General features: G+C 38.3%; 1 protein-coding gene across 2 annotated transcripts in view; it reads right to left on the bottom strand.

Moving 5' to 3' along the window:
- itpr2 (inositol 1,4,5-trisphosphate receptor, type 2) overlaps positions 1-15,411 on the bottom strand; it is an 87,519-nt gene extending 72,108 nt beyond the window's left edge. For both annotated transcript variants that reach the window (XM_058387279.1, XM_058387278.1), the window contains exons 1-8: positions 15,059-15,411; positions 6,855-6,925; positions 6,416-6,531; positions 5,643-5,729; positions 5,089-5,247; positions 1,501-1,599; positions 272-355; positions 38-184 (exon numbers count right to left, since the gene is read on the bottom strand). In XM_058387279.1, coding sequence (XP_058243262.1) covers positions 38-184; positions 272-355; positions 1,501-1,599; positions 5,089-5,247; positions 5,643-5,729; positions 6,416-6,531; positions 6,855-6,925; positions 15,059-15,150 — 855 coding nt within the window. In that variant the 5' untranslated portion in view covers positions 15,151-15,411. The remainder of the gene's footprint in view (positions 1-37; positions 185-271; positions 356-1,500; positions 1,600-5,088; positions 5,248-5,642; positions 5,730-6,415; positions 6,532-6,854; positions 6,926-15,058) is intronic.
- Between the last annotated feature and the right edge of the window lie 1,938 nt (positions 15,412-17,349).

The following is a 17,349-nucleotide window of genomic DNA, read 5'->3' on the forward strand; positions in this document are numbered from 1 at the left end:
AAACACGATGCTTGTGAATAGGTGTGATGGCTTTTACCTCGATTTCCCAGAGTGCTTTGGAGCTGGTGGCAGAGGTGGCTGACTGGCGCAGAGTGGTCCTCAGGAAGACGTGGTGCTGCCGCTTGTAGTCGTCACAAGTTAGAAACTTCTCCTGCTCAGCATGGAACAACCTCACCACATCCCCCTGAGCGAAATGTAAAGTTTTTGAGCGCTTGTCTCTTTGAAAAATATATTTGAACAAAAAATAAATATGCCAAAGAAGAAATCTCACCCCTTTTAAAACATCATCTCGGTAGTCACTAAACTTCATGAAGAGAGTCACCTTCCAGCTGGTGTTACAGTTTACAGCATTCACCTAGTCCACACACACAAACACACACATCCATAACCAGTATTACACAGAAGTGTGGTATGAGGAATTTCAGCACAGAGTCTACTCTTCCAAATTAGCTGTTATTGTTCAGCATAAATTCCAGAGAAACAAAGATGTCTCACAGATGGTCTTGCTACCTTTTGACCTAAAAGTGCAAAATACACTGTGGTGTTTATACAAATAAATTCATTCATCGCTCTTAAGCTTAATTACCTTAACTAATAGTCACGTCAGACATTTGACATGTTGTTTTTCGCATTAAAATAAACGGATACAATAATTAGCCATATCTGTGCTACTGAAACGAAATCCTAAAACAAAGACATTATATAATTATTTAAAAAATAGCTTTATTGCAGTAAAGAAAATGTCTTAAACTACTGTTACTGTAACAGCAGCAAATTTACATTACTGCCCTCAGTCTAATGTGATTTCGTTTCTATAGTAACGACTTACATGGAGACTTGTACAGCGTATCCACACAGCGAGATTAAACAGTGTAGATGTGGTGACATCATCTGTGATCAGATCTTTGTTCAGCATTTATAAAAAGGGGTCAGAAACTTTGTAACAGTTAACTGTAAGCTTACGTGTTCTGACACAGGAAATTCTTCATGTTGGACAACTTTGTGCTTTGTGGTTTCTCAGTAAGCTATTAACTTGAAACTCAGGAGGAAGAAAAGAGAGCCTGGTAAGCGAACGAGTGTTCAAAGCCGATATAACGTAAGTGACAACAGGAACTAACTTGTTGCATAACATTAATGAGTAATTATAAAGTGTAAAGCGATGTAAGACGTGGTGGTATTGGAAAATAATCAGCTTTGGATTGGTAACAGTAACTTTGCGCCATCACACCATTGATTATTTTGCACAATCTGCCCTGTTGTGTTATTTCTTACACTGAATAAATTCAGATAATTGTACAGACCCTCTATAAAACGTATGGACTCGCCATGGCTATCAAAAAAAAAACACGGCGCGCATGAAAAAATTCAAGACTGACTTTTCCCCTTCTTTGTACGTGTCCTCAAGCACGCAAGCATTCTTACAAAACAGCCACTAACCACATGTGCATTTTAACAGGCCCTCAAACTAGCCCTAGGTTTGTGTAGGGTTACAGGTCTCACCTCATTGCAGCCGAGGTTATCCAGTAGCTCTATGTTGCTGGCGTGAAGAGGCTGACCAGCATTCGCAGGCATCAGCACCACTTTGTCCCCCACCACCACCTTACCATAGACAAACACACACAAAAGCATCTTAAACGTTTGTTAAACTCGAGAGCATGCGCTGCATCTAAACAACAGTGCAAAGAGAATAATATCAGATCAACAGGTGTGACATGCACAAACTGGTAATCGTGTGACTTGCACTCTGCATCATAGTTCAGTACATTTGTATAAAAACTGCTTGTTTTCTTCTTCGACTCGTTATCATAACTCAGAAAAAAGAAGTGTGACGAATCTCCAAACAAAGTGGCAGTGCAAGTCAGGCAGGCATGCTTGAATAAGACAGCACACATGTCGTAGCTGCAAAAGTCTCAGTCCACACAGGAATGGATCAATAATAATAAATCTAGCACATTTCAACATTTTAGGGATAGATTTATTGTGAAACCTTTTGTTTAGACAAATATTTACACATCGTGCGCAACATGTTATGTTTTGTTCCTGTGCGTAAATGTGCTATCTAACTTAGAGGCTCTGTGACGAAACTACATGCATCCAAAAGAAGGGACATTACTATAGAGCTGCATTTCAGATACACAATCACTTTTTAATAGAAATAAAGGAACGCTGTTTAATAAACTAAAACTAGGTGGAAAATGACATGCATGAACATGCAAATGCATTGATGTTAATGCCAAAAATTCTGGCTTTTCCTCACCATATAAACCTGCTGACTAGATAAACAAATTTTCCATGAAAGGAAAACAAAAAAATTCAACATAATAACCATGAAACAGTTTATCAGTGTTTAGCAATGGAAATATGTACATATGTAAAGTTGAGTGCAAAAGTTGAGTGCATGCTTTTAGGATAAAAATGACAAGATTCACAAATGATAAGTAATTAATGATCACAGGTTGTTGTTGTTTTTCTTCTTCTTTTGGCTGCTCCCTGTTCATTTCGTCTGAATATTTTGATTTGGCACAGGTTTTATGCCGGATGCCCTTCCCGACTCAACCCTCCCATTTTATCCGGGCTTGGGACCAGCACTGAGAGTTAACCCTTCAGTGACTGGGTTAGACTCCCTGACTGGTGAATCAGACCCAGGCCACAGCAATAAGGGCGCGGGATCCTGCCACTGGGCCTCCATCAGGCAATTAATGATCACAGGTACCAATATTTATATGGCTAAAAGTATGTGGACACCTGTCCATTACAATCACACATACTTACTGAGCGTCCAGATCACCCTTTGTTGATATAATATAATAAACTCCACTCTTCTGGGAAGGATTTCTACTAGATTTCGGAGTGTGTCTGTGGGGATTTGTGCTCATTCTGCCGTAAGAGCATTAGTTAAGTCAGGCACTGATGTCGAATGAGAAGGTCTGGGGTGCAGTCACTATTCAAATTCATCCCATAAGGTGTTCAGTGGGGTTGAGGTCAAGGCTTTGTGCAGGCCAATTCCAACCTTTCAAACCATGTCATTATGGACCTCACTTTGTAAACAGGGGAATTATCACACTAAAAGATCCATTAAAGAGAAACCGTAATGCTACCGCATACAGTGACCTCATATACGACTGTTTGCTTCCAACTCTGTGGAAGACCCACATATGGATGTGTGGTCAGGTGTATCAATTTCAAAATGTTGTATTTTCCAGTGACTAGCACATATACTGAATGTGTTCATACTTTTATAACTGCCTCAAAGACTCTTCTAACAGCTTTTAGACCTCCTGATGTAATAACATAACAAAACTGTAGATTTTACATCAAAATCTGCTATTGTAATCATAAAGAGCTCCGATTAACAATATGCATATAGAGAATATCCTTTCAAGATCAGGTGACATCTCCAGAAGAGATGTTCATCTTAAGGTTTCTTTCCCATGCTGCCTCAGGGAGTTCTTCTGCTCATGTTGCCTCTGTAAAACTACTTTCTTTACAGAGACAATGCCTATTGCTAAAAACACTAAACACATTGATACAAATTAAACCGGATGAATCATTTTTGCCGGATATAATTCTACTGGATATCCTACACTGTATTCTTCACAACAGATCTTTTAATTCTTTTTTTTTCCTGCCCAGATTCCTTTTCTCTGTCTGTTTCGCATTACGTTTTAGACACGTCTTGTTACAGGATCCAGCTGTGCAGGCTGCACTTTTGCACTCAACTCTACAAACAATTCAGCTGCACTTCACAGATGAACACAGTCTGGCCTCGGCCATGAACGGACATGTCCTTGTGGTAAGTGGTGAAGTCACATTTCACATGCAGGGTGGCATGCTGCACTCTTCTCTTGTGTAGTCCATTACACACAGAGTGATATGTGCACAAACATCACATCATGCACAACAATCATTGGATGTACCTTCAGACTGCCTGATGAGATGACAACAGGAAAGAGCAGAAAAGTAACAAGACCTTAATTAATTATGAGGTTAATAGACTATGGCTGGAATGTAAGACATACATGCTGTTATAGCTACATTTCTCTTATAGGTACATATTCCTATTTGAATAGATACAATGTGCAATACATTAAAAACGAATTAAGAATTGCTAAGAAAGGAGCATAATATTGCAAAGCTGTATTACAGACTACAGTTTTGATCGTGTGTATTAAAATTGACAAAAATATTGAGTACACTCGGTGCAAAATTAAACCAAACTCCTAGATCCTGCTATCTCAGTATGGCACAATTACAACACACTGATGAAACTATAAAGTAGCATTTTATACTACAAACAGCTATTCTGACTGCAAATGCAATGAAACAAAGGTTTCTGTAATGGTTTCTGCAAATCTGTATACAGTATTGCATTTGCTTTTGCACAATTCCCTTAATCATGCAAAAAAAAAAAAAATCACATGAGGGGAAAAAAAAGAAAAGAAAAACATAGATTATTATCAATCAGTAAACACTTTAGTTGTTAAAAACGGTCTGCCCAGTGGTCAGATAACCTCTGCAGCTAACAGACGGTTATTAATCGTTATGACCTTTACTGCTAGAAAGGATTTTCCTCCTACAGTGGATTACTGATAAGGCCCCTTCTGTGAAAAACTACTAAAATTGAACCACTGGAATATTTTACTACTACTATTTTCTCATACTCCAAAACTTATTATTTTTTATGTAGTATGGGAATCATTTTTAAATTACTTAGTGTGTCTCATATTATCCTGCATGGATCTGAAACTGAATTTTATGGCTGATGAAATGAAATGAGGTGTCAAGTTCCCCCTCTATATTATCTGATGAAAATCCAATAAATATACAATACAAAAAAATGCTAAAAAATTGAGTCACAGAAGTTCTGATCATTCTAATATTTGAAGATAATTGTATCATGAGGTACTTTATTGCAATACTGATTTTATTGTATTGCCAAGCCATACACACACACATTATATACATACGCTAAGTTTATGCCACTGAACACACTTAATGGATGTTTGTATAGATGCTGTACCGAGAGAGAGAGAGAGAGAGAGAGAGAGAGAGAGAGAGCGTTTGAGTGTTAGTGCTGTGAGTCCCTACATTGTCTCCTTCACTGCGAAGCTTCCAGAAGGGTTGGATATAAAACCAGGAGCCCTCATTCCCGGATGGATCCAGAGACACACGCATGGCGTTCTTCTCCAGCAGAGCAGGTAGACGTTTATTCACCGTTAGGTACTTATTGCTTTTAATATGCAGCAACTAAAACACAACAAAAATGTACAGGTAATCATTTCGAACTGTTCATTATATAATAAAATTAGGTCTACAAGCTCAGGTGTTAAAGAGCACCAGCAGTTTATTATAGGGTCCATCTAAAACACTGATTAATTAAGCGTCTAACCTTGCGTCAGACACACATTTTGAGTATATATTAAAAAATAACAACGATCCATAACCCAGACCGTCTTTTCTCTTTAAATCCAAGTTATAAAAAGTTACAACACATTAATCAAACTGTCTAAGGGTGACAAGTCTCTTACTCTGTCTACATTGAGACTCTAAAAACCTTGGCCAGCGAGCACAAACAAACAGAAAGTTCTAACATGGTCAGCTGAACAAAACCACTAGCTGATAAGAGGAGAGCTGGGCTGCACCTGAATGGCTTGACTGTATTTCACCACTTCACCAAGCAGCTTCTTGTTTTCCGTCTCGTTCTGCTTCTGTTCCAGTTCTGCTGCATGCTGGGTAATGAGGGGAAAAAAAATCAAGTTAGTTAAATCAGAAGTACGTAGGACTACAGATGGTTTCTATTCCCTATTCCAAATTATTTTTGAGCCCTGAAACTAGGCCAACCCACCATGTTTTGCGTACAGCATTAAGAAGTTTAAAAAACAGGGTTTTTTCTTTTTATCATCATCATCTAATTTGGGTGTTTTTGTAATCCCACAGTGCTGTTTATGTGAATAACTGACCCAACACACAGGTTCTGCAGTCTGCATGATCATAACGTAGTATAAATTATAACTCTAGTAAACTAATAACATGGATAGCGAGATGAGGCCAGCTAATCCACAAGGTTTTTACTGAAGGAGAACGGGCTCTGCCTGTAATGTTCAGTCAGCATGCTACAACAGAACATGTCCTTGCACTGCAAATGTAAAAGAATGCTTTAAACCCCTGGATTAAATTCGTATTTAAGAACACATTCATATGCTTATGCAAGCTGGTTGAAGCCAGTATCCTGCGTTCGTTCAGAGTATCACTTGTGTATTTTACTGCAATTAAGTACAATTAATGCTACACGTCGTGCCATACCAATGTAAATAGTCGGGGCAGTACAATAAACGAACATTGAGTCTCAATCTTCATGTACAAAACTTGACAGCTAATGAGCGCTAGCACTATCAAGGTCAATGTGTTCAAGTACCTGCAATTTCTTAAAAAGATCCTCCTCTGGATTGGTTCCTTGCTTTCCATGTTTGGCTTTCCAGAACTGCTTTTGTGCAGAGTATCGGTTCATAGGACATACCTTAAACAGGCAATCTAAAGAAAAGAGAGAAAGGACAACGGGAAAGCTTTTGAATAGAAAAACACACTACAAGGGTCAAAAAAAATCAAAACGTAATTAGACTAGTAAATAGTGCAATAGACTTAAATTAAAATGAAAAGTTATAGCATTGTTTCTACAGTATGGGCCTAATAGGCAGCTAGTGAGTCACTATGTGTTGTATGGGTGTGTATACTGAACCTTAGAGTAGTACTACAAATCAGCACACAGTGTGCTTCACATCAAACACAATAAACAACCACTTGTGAACAGACCAATTTTGTATTGGGGCTTTAAAGACAAAGCCTGTGTGACATACCTCTAAATTTCTTGGGTGGATTTGCAAGATCTCCAGCCTCGGGCTGCACCACACACCTGTCATCCACCAACCTGCAGAAGCAAACATTGTTAGATTTCTTAGACACTTGTTCATTTTCGTCATCAGTCCAGATTTAAAATCACGTATACCTTTGAGCAAAGATTACCTAAAAGCATTTGAGAAAATATGCATTGCATAAAGATTTTAAGTGCCATTTTCTTGCAGTTCAGTCTCACTTATCACAGCGGAGGGTGAGGAATTGTCAGTATGTACGTCCTCAAAGATATTAGCTTCTTTTAAAACGTCTGCTAAAGCAAGAACCCAGAGCAACTGAACACGCTTGAAGGAAGTATATTTCTTAGCTCTTCGATTTGTCACTTCACTGTAGGCCTATTTACTCTTTTTAGGACTGGAGACCCATTAGAATACAAGTTGGTTAAAATCTCATTAAGACACAATCCAGATACAAGATACACAAAATGACCAGATGTAAATGGATTCTTGTATTTCAGGCTGTAGCACAGGATTAGAGCCCAAGATTTCCTGGAGATAAGATACAAGCATTTCTGAACTGATTTTCTGGTTTTTCCACAGTACAGAAAAACAAGGCAGTGACTGTTACACTGCTCAGTCTTTTATTACACTGTACTTCTATCCATGTCAGATTATCAGCCATTTCTGTGTCAGTACTTCTGCAAGTATCCAGAGACACAAAATATCAAATGTGATCAGCCTGTGTGGTAGAAGAGTGGCAACATTTCAGCATGGTAGTTAAGTAGGAAGGGTCGTCCAATCAGAATTGAAGCAAATACAACAGGAATCCTCATAAAACTGAATCAACAAACCATTTCATTTGTTCAAAAGGATAGACCAGTCCATAAACCCGAACATTTTCACATAGAAACCCTAACACAACAGTCACAGAGTTTGTGCTTCGATAATGCCAGTGTAGGTACATTAAGGGATAAATACTTTGCCGAAAATAAGTACAAAATGATGAATTATGAGTACATGCAGCAAGCAGGTCAAAGAGACAGACTGTGATGGTTATATGGCCTAATCGCTCCACACACCCGAGGCTTGCTAAATGAAACCACATAATTCACTCAACACACTCATGCCAAAGGAAGTCAGACATTTCTGCCTAGTTTTGATAAAGCAAACTGGGCCAACAATGACTGTGAGTTTCCTAATGGCGTTATTTTTCTGGCCTCTAAAAGGCAGTGAAATCCTTCAAAAGACACACAGTAGGGTGAAGAGAATATTTTACCAAAAATTCATTTTATCATCACAAATGAGGCACAGGCACAATGTCTTACAAGATTTAAAATGGATGGAACACAAATTCAGGCGTATGAATTCATCGGCTAGTACACCAAGCAAGTAAAGCACAGTCCTACGTTTCAGAAACCAAACTGACCAGACTAAACATGGTAGTGTAACTAAAAAAATATCTGGCTAGCTATATGCATTAATACAACTAATACTTCACTTGAATCTAGATAGCATCTTTAATTTTTGTTAATGTGCTGTCAGACCTGTCAAACAACAAACAAGCAAAAAGTAATTGCCCAGGAGGCGAGGCTCCAAAGCTCGCCCTTAGTTAACTCGGATAAAAACATCAACAGTCGATGAATCTTACTAACATGTAACTGTGAGAGTTTGGATGCACCAAAGCTGCTGCACACATAGCTAATGCTACAATATCAAATTATTAGAGAACTGTGACACAAAAGCCTAGTTAGACCTCGCAGTATTTTCTGTGAATTCGAGCTCTGACAAGTTTGTAACCTCATAACTGGTATCAACTAAAGATGTGCATGGCAATAATCTTTAATCCCACTCATACATATATTACTGTATATTTGCTTGCACCTGATATTCCCCAAAATAGAACCAAATAGTAGTAGTAGACTAATATACACCGTTATGACCCTGACCAGGCAGTTACTAAAGATGAATAAATGACAGCATTACATTTATATTAATGAAAATGTTCGTTTTTGTCTGATCTGACCAATCGATTGACATCTGATCAAATGCACATTATCATCTAGTGTTTGCTAATAGTATGAACAGCGGCTACGCTAATTCTTTTCCACTTGTTTCTCTTTTACCACCCATCCCGAGGCATCTAGAGATGTGTTCCGCTTCATGAAGATTTCGAACCTTCCCAGGGAATCCAGAGATATACCAGCTCCAGTTGGATTCTGCTTCATGAAGATTTTGTACAATCGAAGAGAAGATGCCAACCCTATGTGGACTTTGAGGACGACAACAAACTCCTAATCAGTACACACACTAACATTCTACATATGCTGTATCTGCATCACGCAACTCCAACTGACTGTGTATGAGTGTAGAAAGGACATTATTCATAATCACACTCTCTGCTGTTTATAATAATTTATAATCACACTCTTCATATCACCCAATTGAGGATAGGTTCCCGTTCTGAGTCTGGTTCCTCTCAAGGTTTCTTCCTCTTCTCCCTCATCTAAGAGGGTTTTTCCTTGCCACAGTCGCCTCAGGCTTGCTCATTAGTAACTTTTTGTCTAATATTAGCACTTATTATATTTCTTATGTTCTGTAAAGCTGCTTTGAGACAATGTCCATTGTTAGAAGCGCTATACAAATAAAACTGAATTGAACCAATCGGTCACGGCTGTGCAACGTTATCACAGGATCCTTCTAATCTCAACCAGACGCCCAGTAAACTTTCGCGTTACTCAAAGCGTCACCCATGCCACTGTCAACGTAAATAAGCTGACTTTTTTTTTTTAACCCCAATGTGAACATGAACTGAAGCTTGTCCTAGAAATATAGTGAAAATGCAATTTAACAAAAAAAGGTCATATCTAAAGCTGTGCAAAGTGCTCTTCAGCATGTAGGAGGCGAAACCAAGGCAAATCTTTCCACCTCCTACACTCTCAAAGGCACTCTGCTTAAACAGATGATGAAGGACCTCGGCCTAAAACATCCTGTTTCTCTGGAAATTTTATGCATCACATTTAATATTTACTATGTCCCCAGTCATCACTGATGTCAACACCACATATATAACCCTAATGTGTAATGAATGTCATCTATAAAATATGTTCTCATAAATCTATTTATGGAGAGAGTTCACCATACATTTTCCATTTAATGCGTTATGTAGAGCAGGCCCAGAGCATAAATATATCCTGAAACTGGATCACAAAATCACACATTAACAATACAGTACTATCAGCAACACATTTTTTGCATCCAGCATCTGCATGTCATTACAGTCACATGGGACACATTTTCTACAGGTCACTCTACAGGTCTACAGGCCTAAGGGAGTTTTTCTTTGCCACAGTCGCCTCAGGCTTGCTCATTAGGGATTAGGGATTAGGGATTAATACAAACAAATTTAAATCTAAGTCTAAATATAAGTCTAATATATTTTATCTTTAACTTTTTTTAAATATTTCTTATGTTCGGTAAAGCTGCTTTGAGACATTGTTAAATGGACATTGACTGTGCTACACAAATAAAATGGAATTGAATTAAATTAAAGAGAATAAATGACAAAGTCACTAAAATCAAGTACTGCAATACAAGTTTGCTCCTCCTGCTATAACTGATTCACACACAGCCAGCCACAAATACCTCAAAGACTTTTAGGTTGGATGACATGTTAATGCCTCAAAGCCATACAAGAAACTGAGAAATGCATCAGCACAACTTTTAGGCCAAACAAGAAACCAAAAGTTATTTTCTTCACGGCCCGTAAACACAAGTGATGAAGAGATTAACAAAAGACACAGAATGATTACCTTCAGTTTCAGGTGCAAGAAAGAAAGCAGAAGCTGCTAATGAATTAAAACATTAATCAGCTTACACATTAATGAGTTACAAAAACAGACAATGTCATTTTTAAGGTTTTATTAAAACTTTTTTTTTTTTTATAAATTTTATTATATTTTTCGTATATTTTAAAAACAAAATTAGAATTTTTGACATAATGGAGGATAAAAAATAAAAATCTCCAATAAATGCATGAAAATGGGGGCAATGTTATCCAAATGTGAAAATAAATAAATCCATACAGTAATATCTAATAAAAGATAATGCCTATGCCATGTACGTTTATGTGATTCAAAGAAATTTCACTTTACCATTATCTGTTCTCGTCACTCACCCATGATTTTCAATTTGAGGTAACTCGTCTTAAGGAGCATCATGTGACACTTATGGTATCGATATCAAAGCAGAAACAGACTAGAACACACTTGTGGGGGAAGAGAGACATCATGAAAAAAGCGTCTGCTATGAAACGAAAAAAGCCACAATCTAAAATTAGCACAGACAAGCGCAGGCTTATTACTAGCATTCATAAAATGTCGTTTTTAAAGCGGATGAGAAAACATAGGACTATTTGCTCATCCACAACTCTATCCATACTGTCAGACATTCAGTTTACTATTCATCTGTGTCACTTGGTGCTGTGGATCACCTTATTTGACTAAGAACTTTTAAAAATAGCCCATTATAAAAGTGCTATTATCTTATTATCTCACTACCATTGACCTCTAATGCAAGTCTATGCACACCCAGTCATCCAGTCCCAGAAACTTCATGTGCAGCATTTAGCTTCTCTTGAGAAAGCCAAAGTACATTTTAACAGATTATTATAATCAACTACCACAAATAAGAAAATGATTTTCGGATTTTCAATGGCACTGGAAAACGATGCTACGTTATGACCGCTTATCTGAAATTCCCACATAAACAAGCCTGTACTGTAAATCTGTAAAATGGGGCTTAATGGAGCATTCAGATCTGGCATCTTGGAAGCAGAAGATGGTAATCGGAAATGTAATGAGTGCTGGCTAGGAAAACAGGCGAAGCACTAACAGCTCTGCTACATATGTTCACTAAATGATTAACTTCTTAGGCACACTTACACATCTTACATATGCAGCACTGATATACGTCAGGTTGTACCTGAAGAGACATGACCAAACAGGATCGGTTAATCATGAACTAAGCACGGTCAGCAAGCAGCTAATGAACATGCTCATTACACCTCTATGAGATGTAGCAGACAGTGCCAAGGTGAGACAAGTCACTGTTATATACAAGTCAAAGAACTTTATAACAAAATAAAGAACTACAACTTGAATTAAGAATTTCATGTGGTATAATGGATTGTAAAATCTGCTGTCATCAAAAGTCAGGCATTGCTTTAACCTGTTTACCATAAGCACACAGCTAAAGCTTTGCATGCAATCGGTTATTGTCCAGCATATTTGCATTACTGAATGAGAAACCCAAATAATTCTGTTAACCGTCTCATAACGTCCAGAGACATAGATTTTGACCCATTAATCTGAGCTCATATCAAGGATTTTCCATCAAATTCCAGTCACTCTTTTTTTAACGCAAGTTCATTCCTGTTCCTTGGTAAGTGGTTCTACGATCCAAGTTCTCAGGAAACACCATCATCAATCCAGGATCAGCGGAAACACCTGTTGAGACTGGCTGTCGATATACATATCTATTGTTTGCCTTGCCACACTAAACTAACAGCACATTCCTGCAAGGATGGCTCTGCCAGCTGATACATTTTCCCATGTGGAAGTTCTCATAACTCAGGCCTTGTCTAGCCTACCATTTTTCTCTTGGTCATTCAGAGCACAACTCTCACAGCATGCAGCATTCAGACACAACTGAATGGATGCAAAGCAGAAAAGCATGTGCTACCAAGTCGTACAACTTAGAGCTCTACTCATCTAAGAGGACATCATGACCAACCGCTCACTCCCCATCCTCTCCCTACTCCAACTTCCCCACAAAATGGAAAAATTTGCATGCCAAGATTTTCAGTCCAGATTATTTCACTCAGAATCTCTGTTTACATGCACATTATATATAAGCCAAGCATATGCACATACAAGGTCTAACAAAAGGTCCTGTCAGGTAGCTAATGTTAGTTTAGCATGTTAGCTAAGATTTAACAGACAGACTTGGCAAAACAACCACTCAACATTTTTTGCTGAACAGAATGGGAGAAGAAATAATCTATCTAGACCATTTTGTTGCCCTTCTCAGAGCAATCCATTTTAAAATCTTTGGTACTTCACAGGATCAGTTTTTAGCACTCAGTTGGCGATATTCCTGTAAAACGCTATACATATCAAATCGAATTGAACTGAATTAAACGCATCTTGCTCATATCATCCCAAGGAGACTTTTCTTGCTTACAGCAGCTTCTGGCTTGTTCATAAGGCATGTAATTATACATCGGTAAAGCTGCATTGTGAAAATGTCTACTCTCAACAGCCCTATACAAATAAATTTAAAGTGAATCACTTTCATGGTTTGGTACCATGTCCGATGTATTACAAGTCATTCAGCATTGCCATGAAGACTGTTTTGGGAAGTCATTCTTACATTTCATCATAACACTGTATAACTATATAGCTCATCGCTGTGTGATTGATGAACACATACTGCATAACCATCTGTACTTTTTGGTCATATATAGTTTTTTTCTCTTTTATTTTTAAAATGTTTTTGTTTTTTAAATGTTATACACATCTTTATTTAATATTCAGTGTGTTTTTTGTAGATTTTATTTGCTTTTAACTTTAGCGTTATGCTGCTGTAAAATATTTTCCCCTCACATGAACAATGAAGTATCTTTGACTACCTACCTACCTATCTGTCTGTCTGTCTGTCTGTCTGTGTGTCAGAAATGGCAACATGGCCTTAAAGTTTAAAGCATATACACAGGTCAGGCATAACATTATGATCCCCTGCTTAATATTATGTTGGTCCCCCTTTTGCTGCCAAAACAGCCCTGACCCATCATGCACTGTGTATTCTGACACCATTCTATCAGAATCAGCATTAACTTCTTCAGCAATTTGAGCAACAGTTCGATCACACAGGCCAGCCTTCTCTCCCCACATACATCAATGAGCCTTGGCTGCCCATGACCCTGTCGCCGGTTCACCACTGTTAATTCCTTGGACCACTTTTGATAGATACTGACCACTGCAGACCGGGAACACCCCACAAGAGCTGCAGTTTTGGAGATGCTCTGATCCGTCTCACAATTTGGCCCTTCGTCAAATCCTTCTGCTTGCCCATTTTTCCTGCTTCTAACACATCAACATTGAGGACAAAATGTTCACTTGCAGCCTAATATATCCCACCCACTAACAGGTGCCATGATGAGGACATAATGAGCGTTATTCACCTCACCTCTAAGTACTCATAATGTTATGGCAGATCAGTGTATTTTAGAATCGACTTGATTGATAATATTGCACCAATTTCATGTAGTATATTTTCATTTAGGTTTTTATATGGATTGATTATTATTCTGCCTGTTTATAAAAAGCGTTTCTATACAAACTGCCTTCCGGGCAAGAGTGAGATGATTTACACGTGCAGTTTGCATTATGTGAAGGTGGAAGCTGCATGTTTGTTACTTGTAGCTCTGGGGCAAAACAAAATAAACAAACAAACAAAAACAATAAACAGGTCATATTTTCTCAGCTGTGTTTGGGGGTAAATGAAGCTTTTTCTAAAGCCTTCAGCACCATAGCTGTATGTGCTGAAGTTTTAGCAACAAGTTATAAATTCCACTGAAGCCACAGTCCATGCAAGTGCTGCATTCATGCTGCAACCTGCAAAGTGTAAAGCGTCTTATCTCAACTATGAGTCATGGCAAAATGAAAAGGTGCAACCTTCAGACAGGTTTCAAACCTTTAGGTCATTTACTTCTTCTTCAAATATGGAATAAATCAGCTTTTATTCATGTGGTCTGTTGTTATTTTGCCCACTGTAACACTGGTGTGTTTGCAGGCTGCAGGTTTGCACCGGGTTTAGTGTGGGATTAGTCCACATATAGAGTAAAGTTTGCACTGAATTCAGCCGAGTTGATTTATTATACGGTCGATTTCACACCACGGTACAGAAAGTGAAGGCTACATACATGTAAAAAAAAAAAAAAAAAACCGCTTCAGTAAACAAATATCGTGTTTTGCGTTATGTTAGGTGATTTGCGTGTTTAGTAGCTGCTCGCTTCACTCAGGCCCACAATCACTTCCTTATTCCTCTCTCTCTCTCTCCGAATCGTGTAGCATGTCGGTGTTATAAAGCTAAATCACGTTACATTCTTCAAACGTGTAATGCAATGAAAGGTTAAAGAGACGAGAACTTACCCCAAAGTGCTGATAAATCCATTGACAGTGCCCTCCGCGTACAGAGACACGATATCGCCAATGTGGAGAAAACTCGACCTGTGATCTGACATGTTTATACTGTGAACTGAATTAATTCCGCCAGACCAGGCCGATTTCAGTAGTGCTCACCGCCTCTCAAAAGCTCTGGATCCAAACGTGAACTTGTGCAACGTGAAAGGAAAACATGCTTCTGACACTCGACAAGCCCGGAAAAAAAAACACACACACACAAGAAAAAAAAAGACCCAAAACGTGCTGCAGTGATCGACTTCTGGCTGGTTCTTCTGACGTTATTCTTGAGGTTTGAAACTCCTTCCTGTGAGATAGACAAGGCGTTTTTTTGCTCAACACTCTGGGGGAGGAGACGCACTTTTCAGAGTTTAACACACACACACACACACACACACACACACACACACACACACACACACACACACACACACACACACTCACTCCCGTGGAATGGAGGAAGCGCTGATGCTCTCTAGCTGTGGTTTATTTATGTATTTATTCATTCATTTATTTATTTATTTAGCCTCCTTTAACTATAAAATAAACTCCACTCATACTTCAGTGCAGCTTGATAAACATAACACCATGTAACACGATTTTTGTTCCTGGGTAGTGAATGACATTGTCCAGTTACACTTGATGGAAAATGATAAAAAGAATTTTTTAAAAAGCCCCTTGAAGTTTGGGTTTGGGCTTTTAAGAGAACGAAAACCTCAAAATTAGCCCATTTTGCTAAAATAAACTGCCCAAAACTAACCCAAAATGGTTTTTTTTTTCTCTTTATTTGGGTTAGAAAGAATGGGGAAATAACACTTACTTCCCAGGAACAGGAAAAAAATAAAAATTTGTTACATAGTGTTATATACATCATATAATGCCTAATATTGCATTGGTCCCGCTCGATGCATGGATCCCTGAAGGTGTGCTGTGGTGTCTGGCACCAAGATGTTAGCAGCAGATCCTTTTGAGTCCTGTATGCAACTTACAGGACTTAAAGGATATTTAAAGGACTTACATGACTTAAAGGATACATTTGATAGACAGCTGACCACTGCAGACCGGGAACACCCCACAAGAGCTGCAGTCGGCTGATTCAATCGTCTAGCCATCACAATTTGGCCCTTGTCAAACTCGCTCAAATCCTTATGCTTGCCCATTTTTCCTGCTTCTAACACATCAACTAATGTATCCCACCCACTAACAGGTACCATGAGGAGATCATCAGTGTTATTCACTTCACTTGTCACTGCTCATAATATGCCTGATCAGTGTATATACTAAGTAGTTTAATATTTAGGCTGTTTACTGCTGCTATGGAGCAGGGGTTCTCAACCTTACAGGGTTGTGGGGCAGAAGGTGGAGCAGAAGGTGGGGCACAGGGTGCCAACCCAGGGTAGGGCACAGTCACACACACACACAATTTAGGGATTTAAAATTTAGAGATGTCATTCATGTCTTTGGACTGGGGGAAGGAAACCAGAGTGCCTGGAGGAGACCCTTAAGACACAGGGAGAACATGTAAGCAGAGGGTGGGGACAAAAATGAAACCCTCAGCCCTGGAGGTCTGAGGCAAACATTCTAAACACTAAGCCACTTGAGAGGTTGCTGTGAGTATTTGTAGTGATTTCTTTTTTTATGTTTGTGATACTATAGTCATCATTTTGTCAAAAGTGCATGTGAAAAATATCACCTACATGACATCTATCTATCTATCCACATAGGACATGTCCAAATATACACATAATCAGCAGAGCTAGCTTTATATAAAAATGGCTAAAGTAATACATTGGATATTGATTCATATGGTTAATTGTTCAAATTAACTGTGTTTAGAAAATAGGCACACTGAAAAAAGTTGGTATAACTTTACATTTCACTCCCCCTAACTTATGATTTATGCCAGTTTTCAATTTAAATCAAGACTAACAAGCCCAACTAAAATGTCAGGGGAATGCTGTATACTATGCTGCAATTTTTAAATGACTTACTACCTGGGATTTTTGTATAATACATGGTTTATATGGTTGTCACTATCAGAAATGTTTGGAAACAATGCTAACGGTGTATACTGTATATTCAGTTCTTGTTTATAAAATCATTAGGAGCTCTGAATATCACACACCATATAAAACTATTAAATTCAAGACAAGTAATTAATTGTTTGCCTGGTTTGGTTCACAACTGAACTGAATGAATTTAGTCCAAACTCAGAAACATTTAAGTAAGTAGTAGTCTTTATTTGTCACATGTACATTACT

The sequence above is a fragment of the Hemibagrus wyckioides genome, linkage group LG04, assembly GCF_019097595.1.
Source record: "Hemibagrus wyckioides isolate EC202008001 linkage group LG04, SWU_Hwy_1.0, whole genome shotgun sequence".
Classification (NCBI taxonomy): Eukaryota; Metazoa; Chordata; class Actinopteri; order Siluriformes; family Bagridae; genus Hemibagrus; species Hemibagrus wyckioides.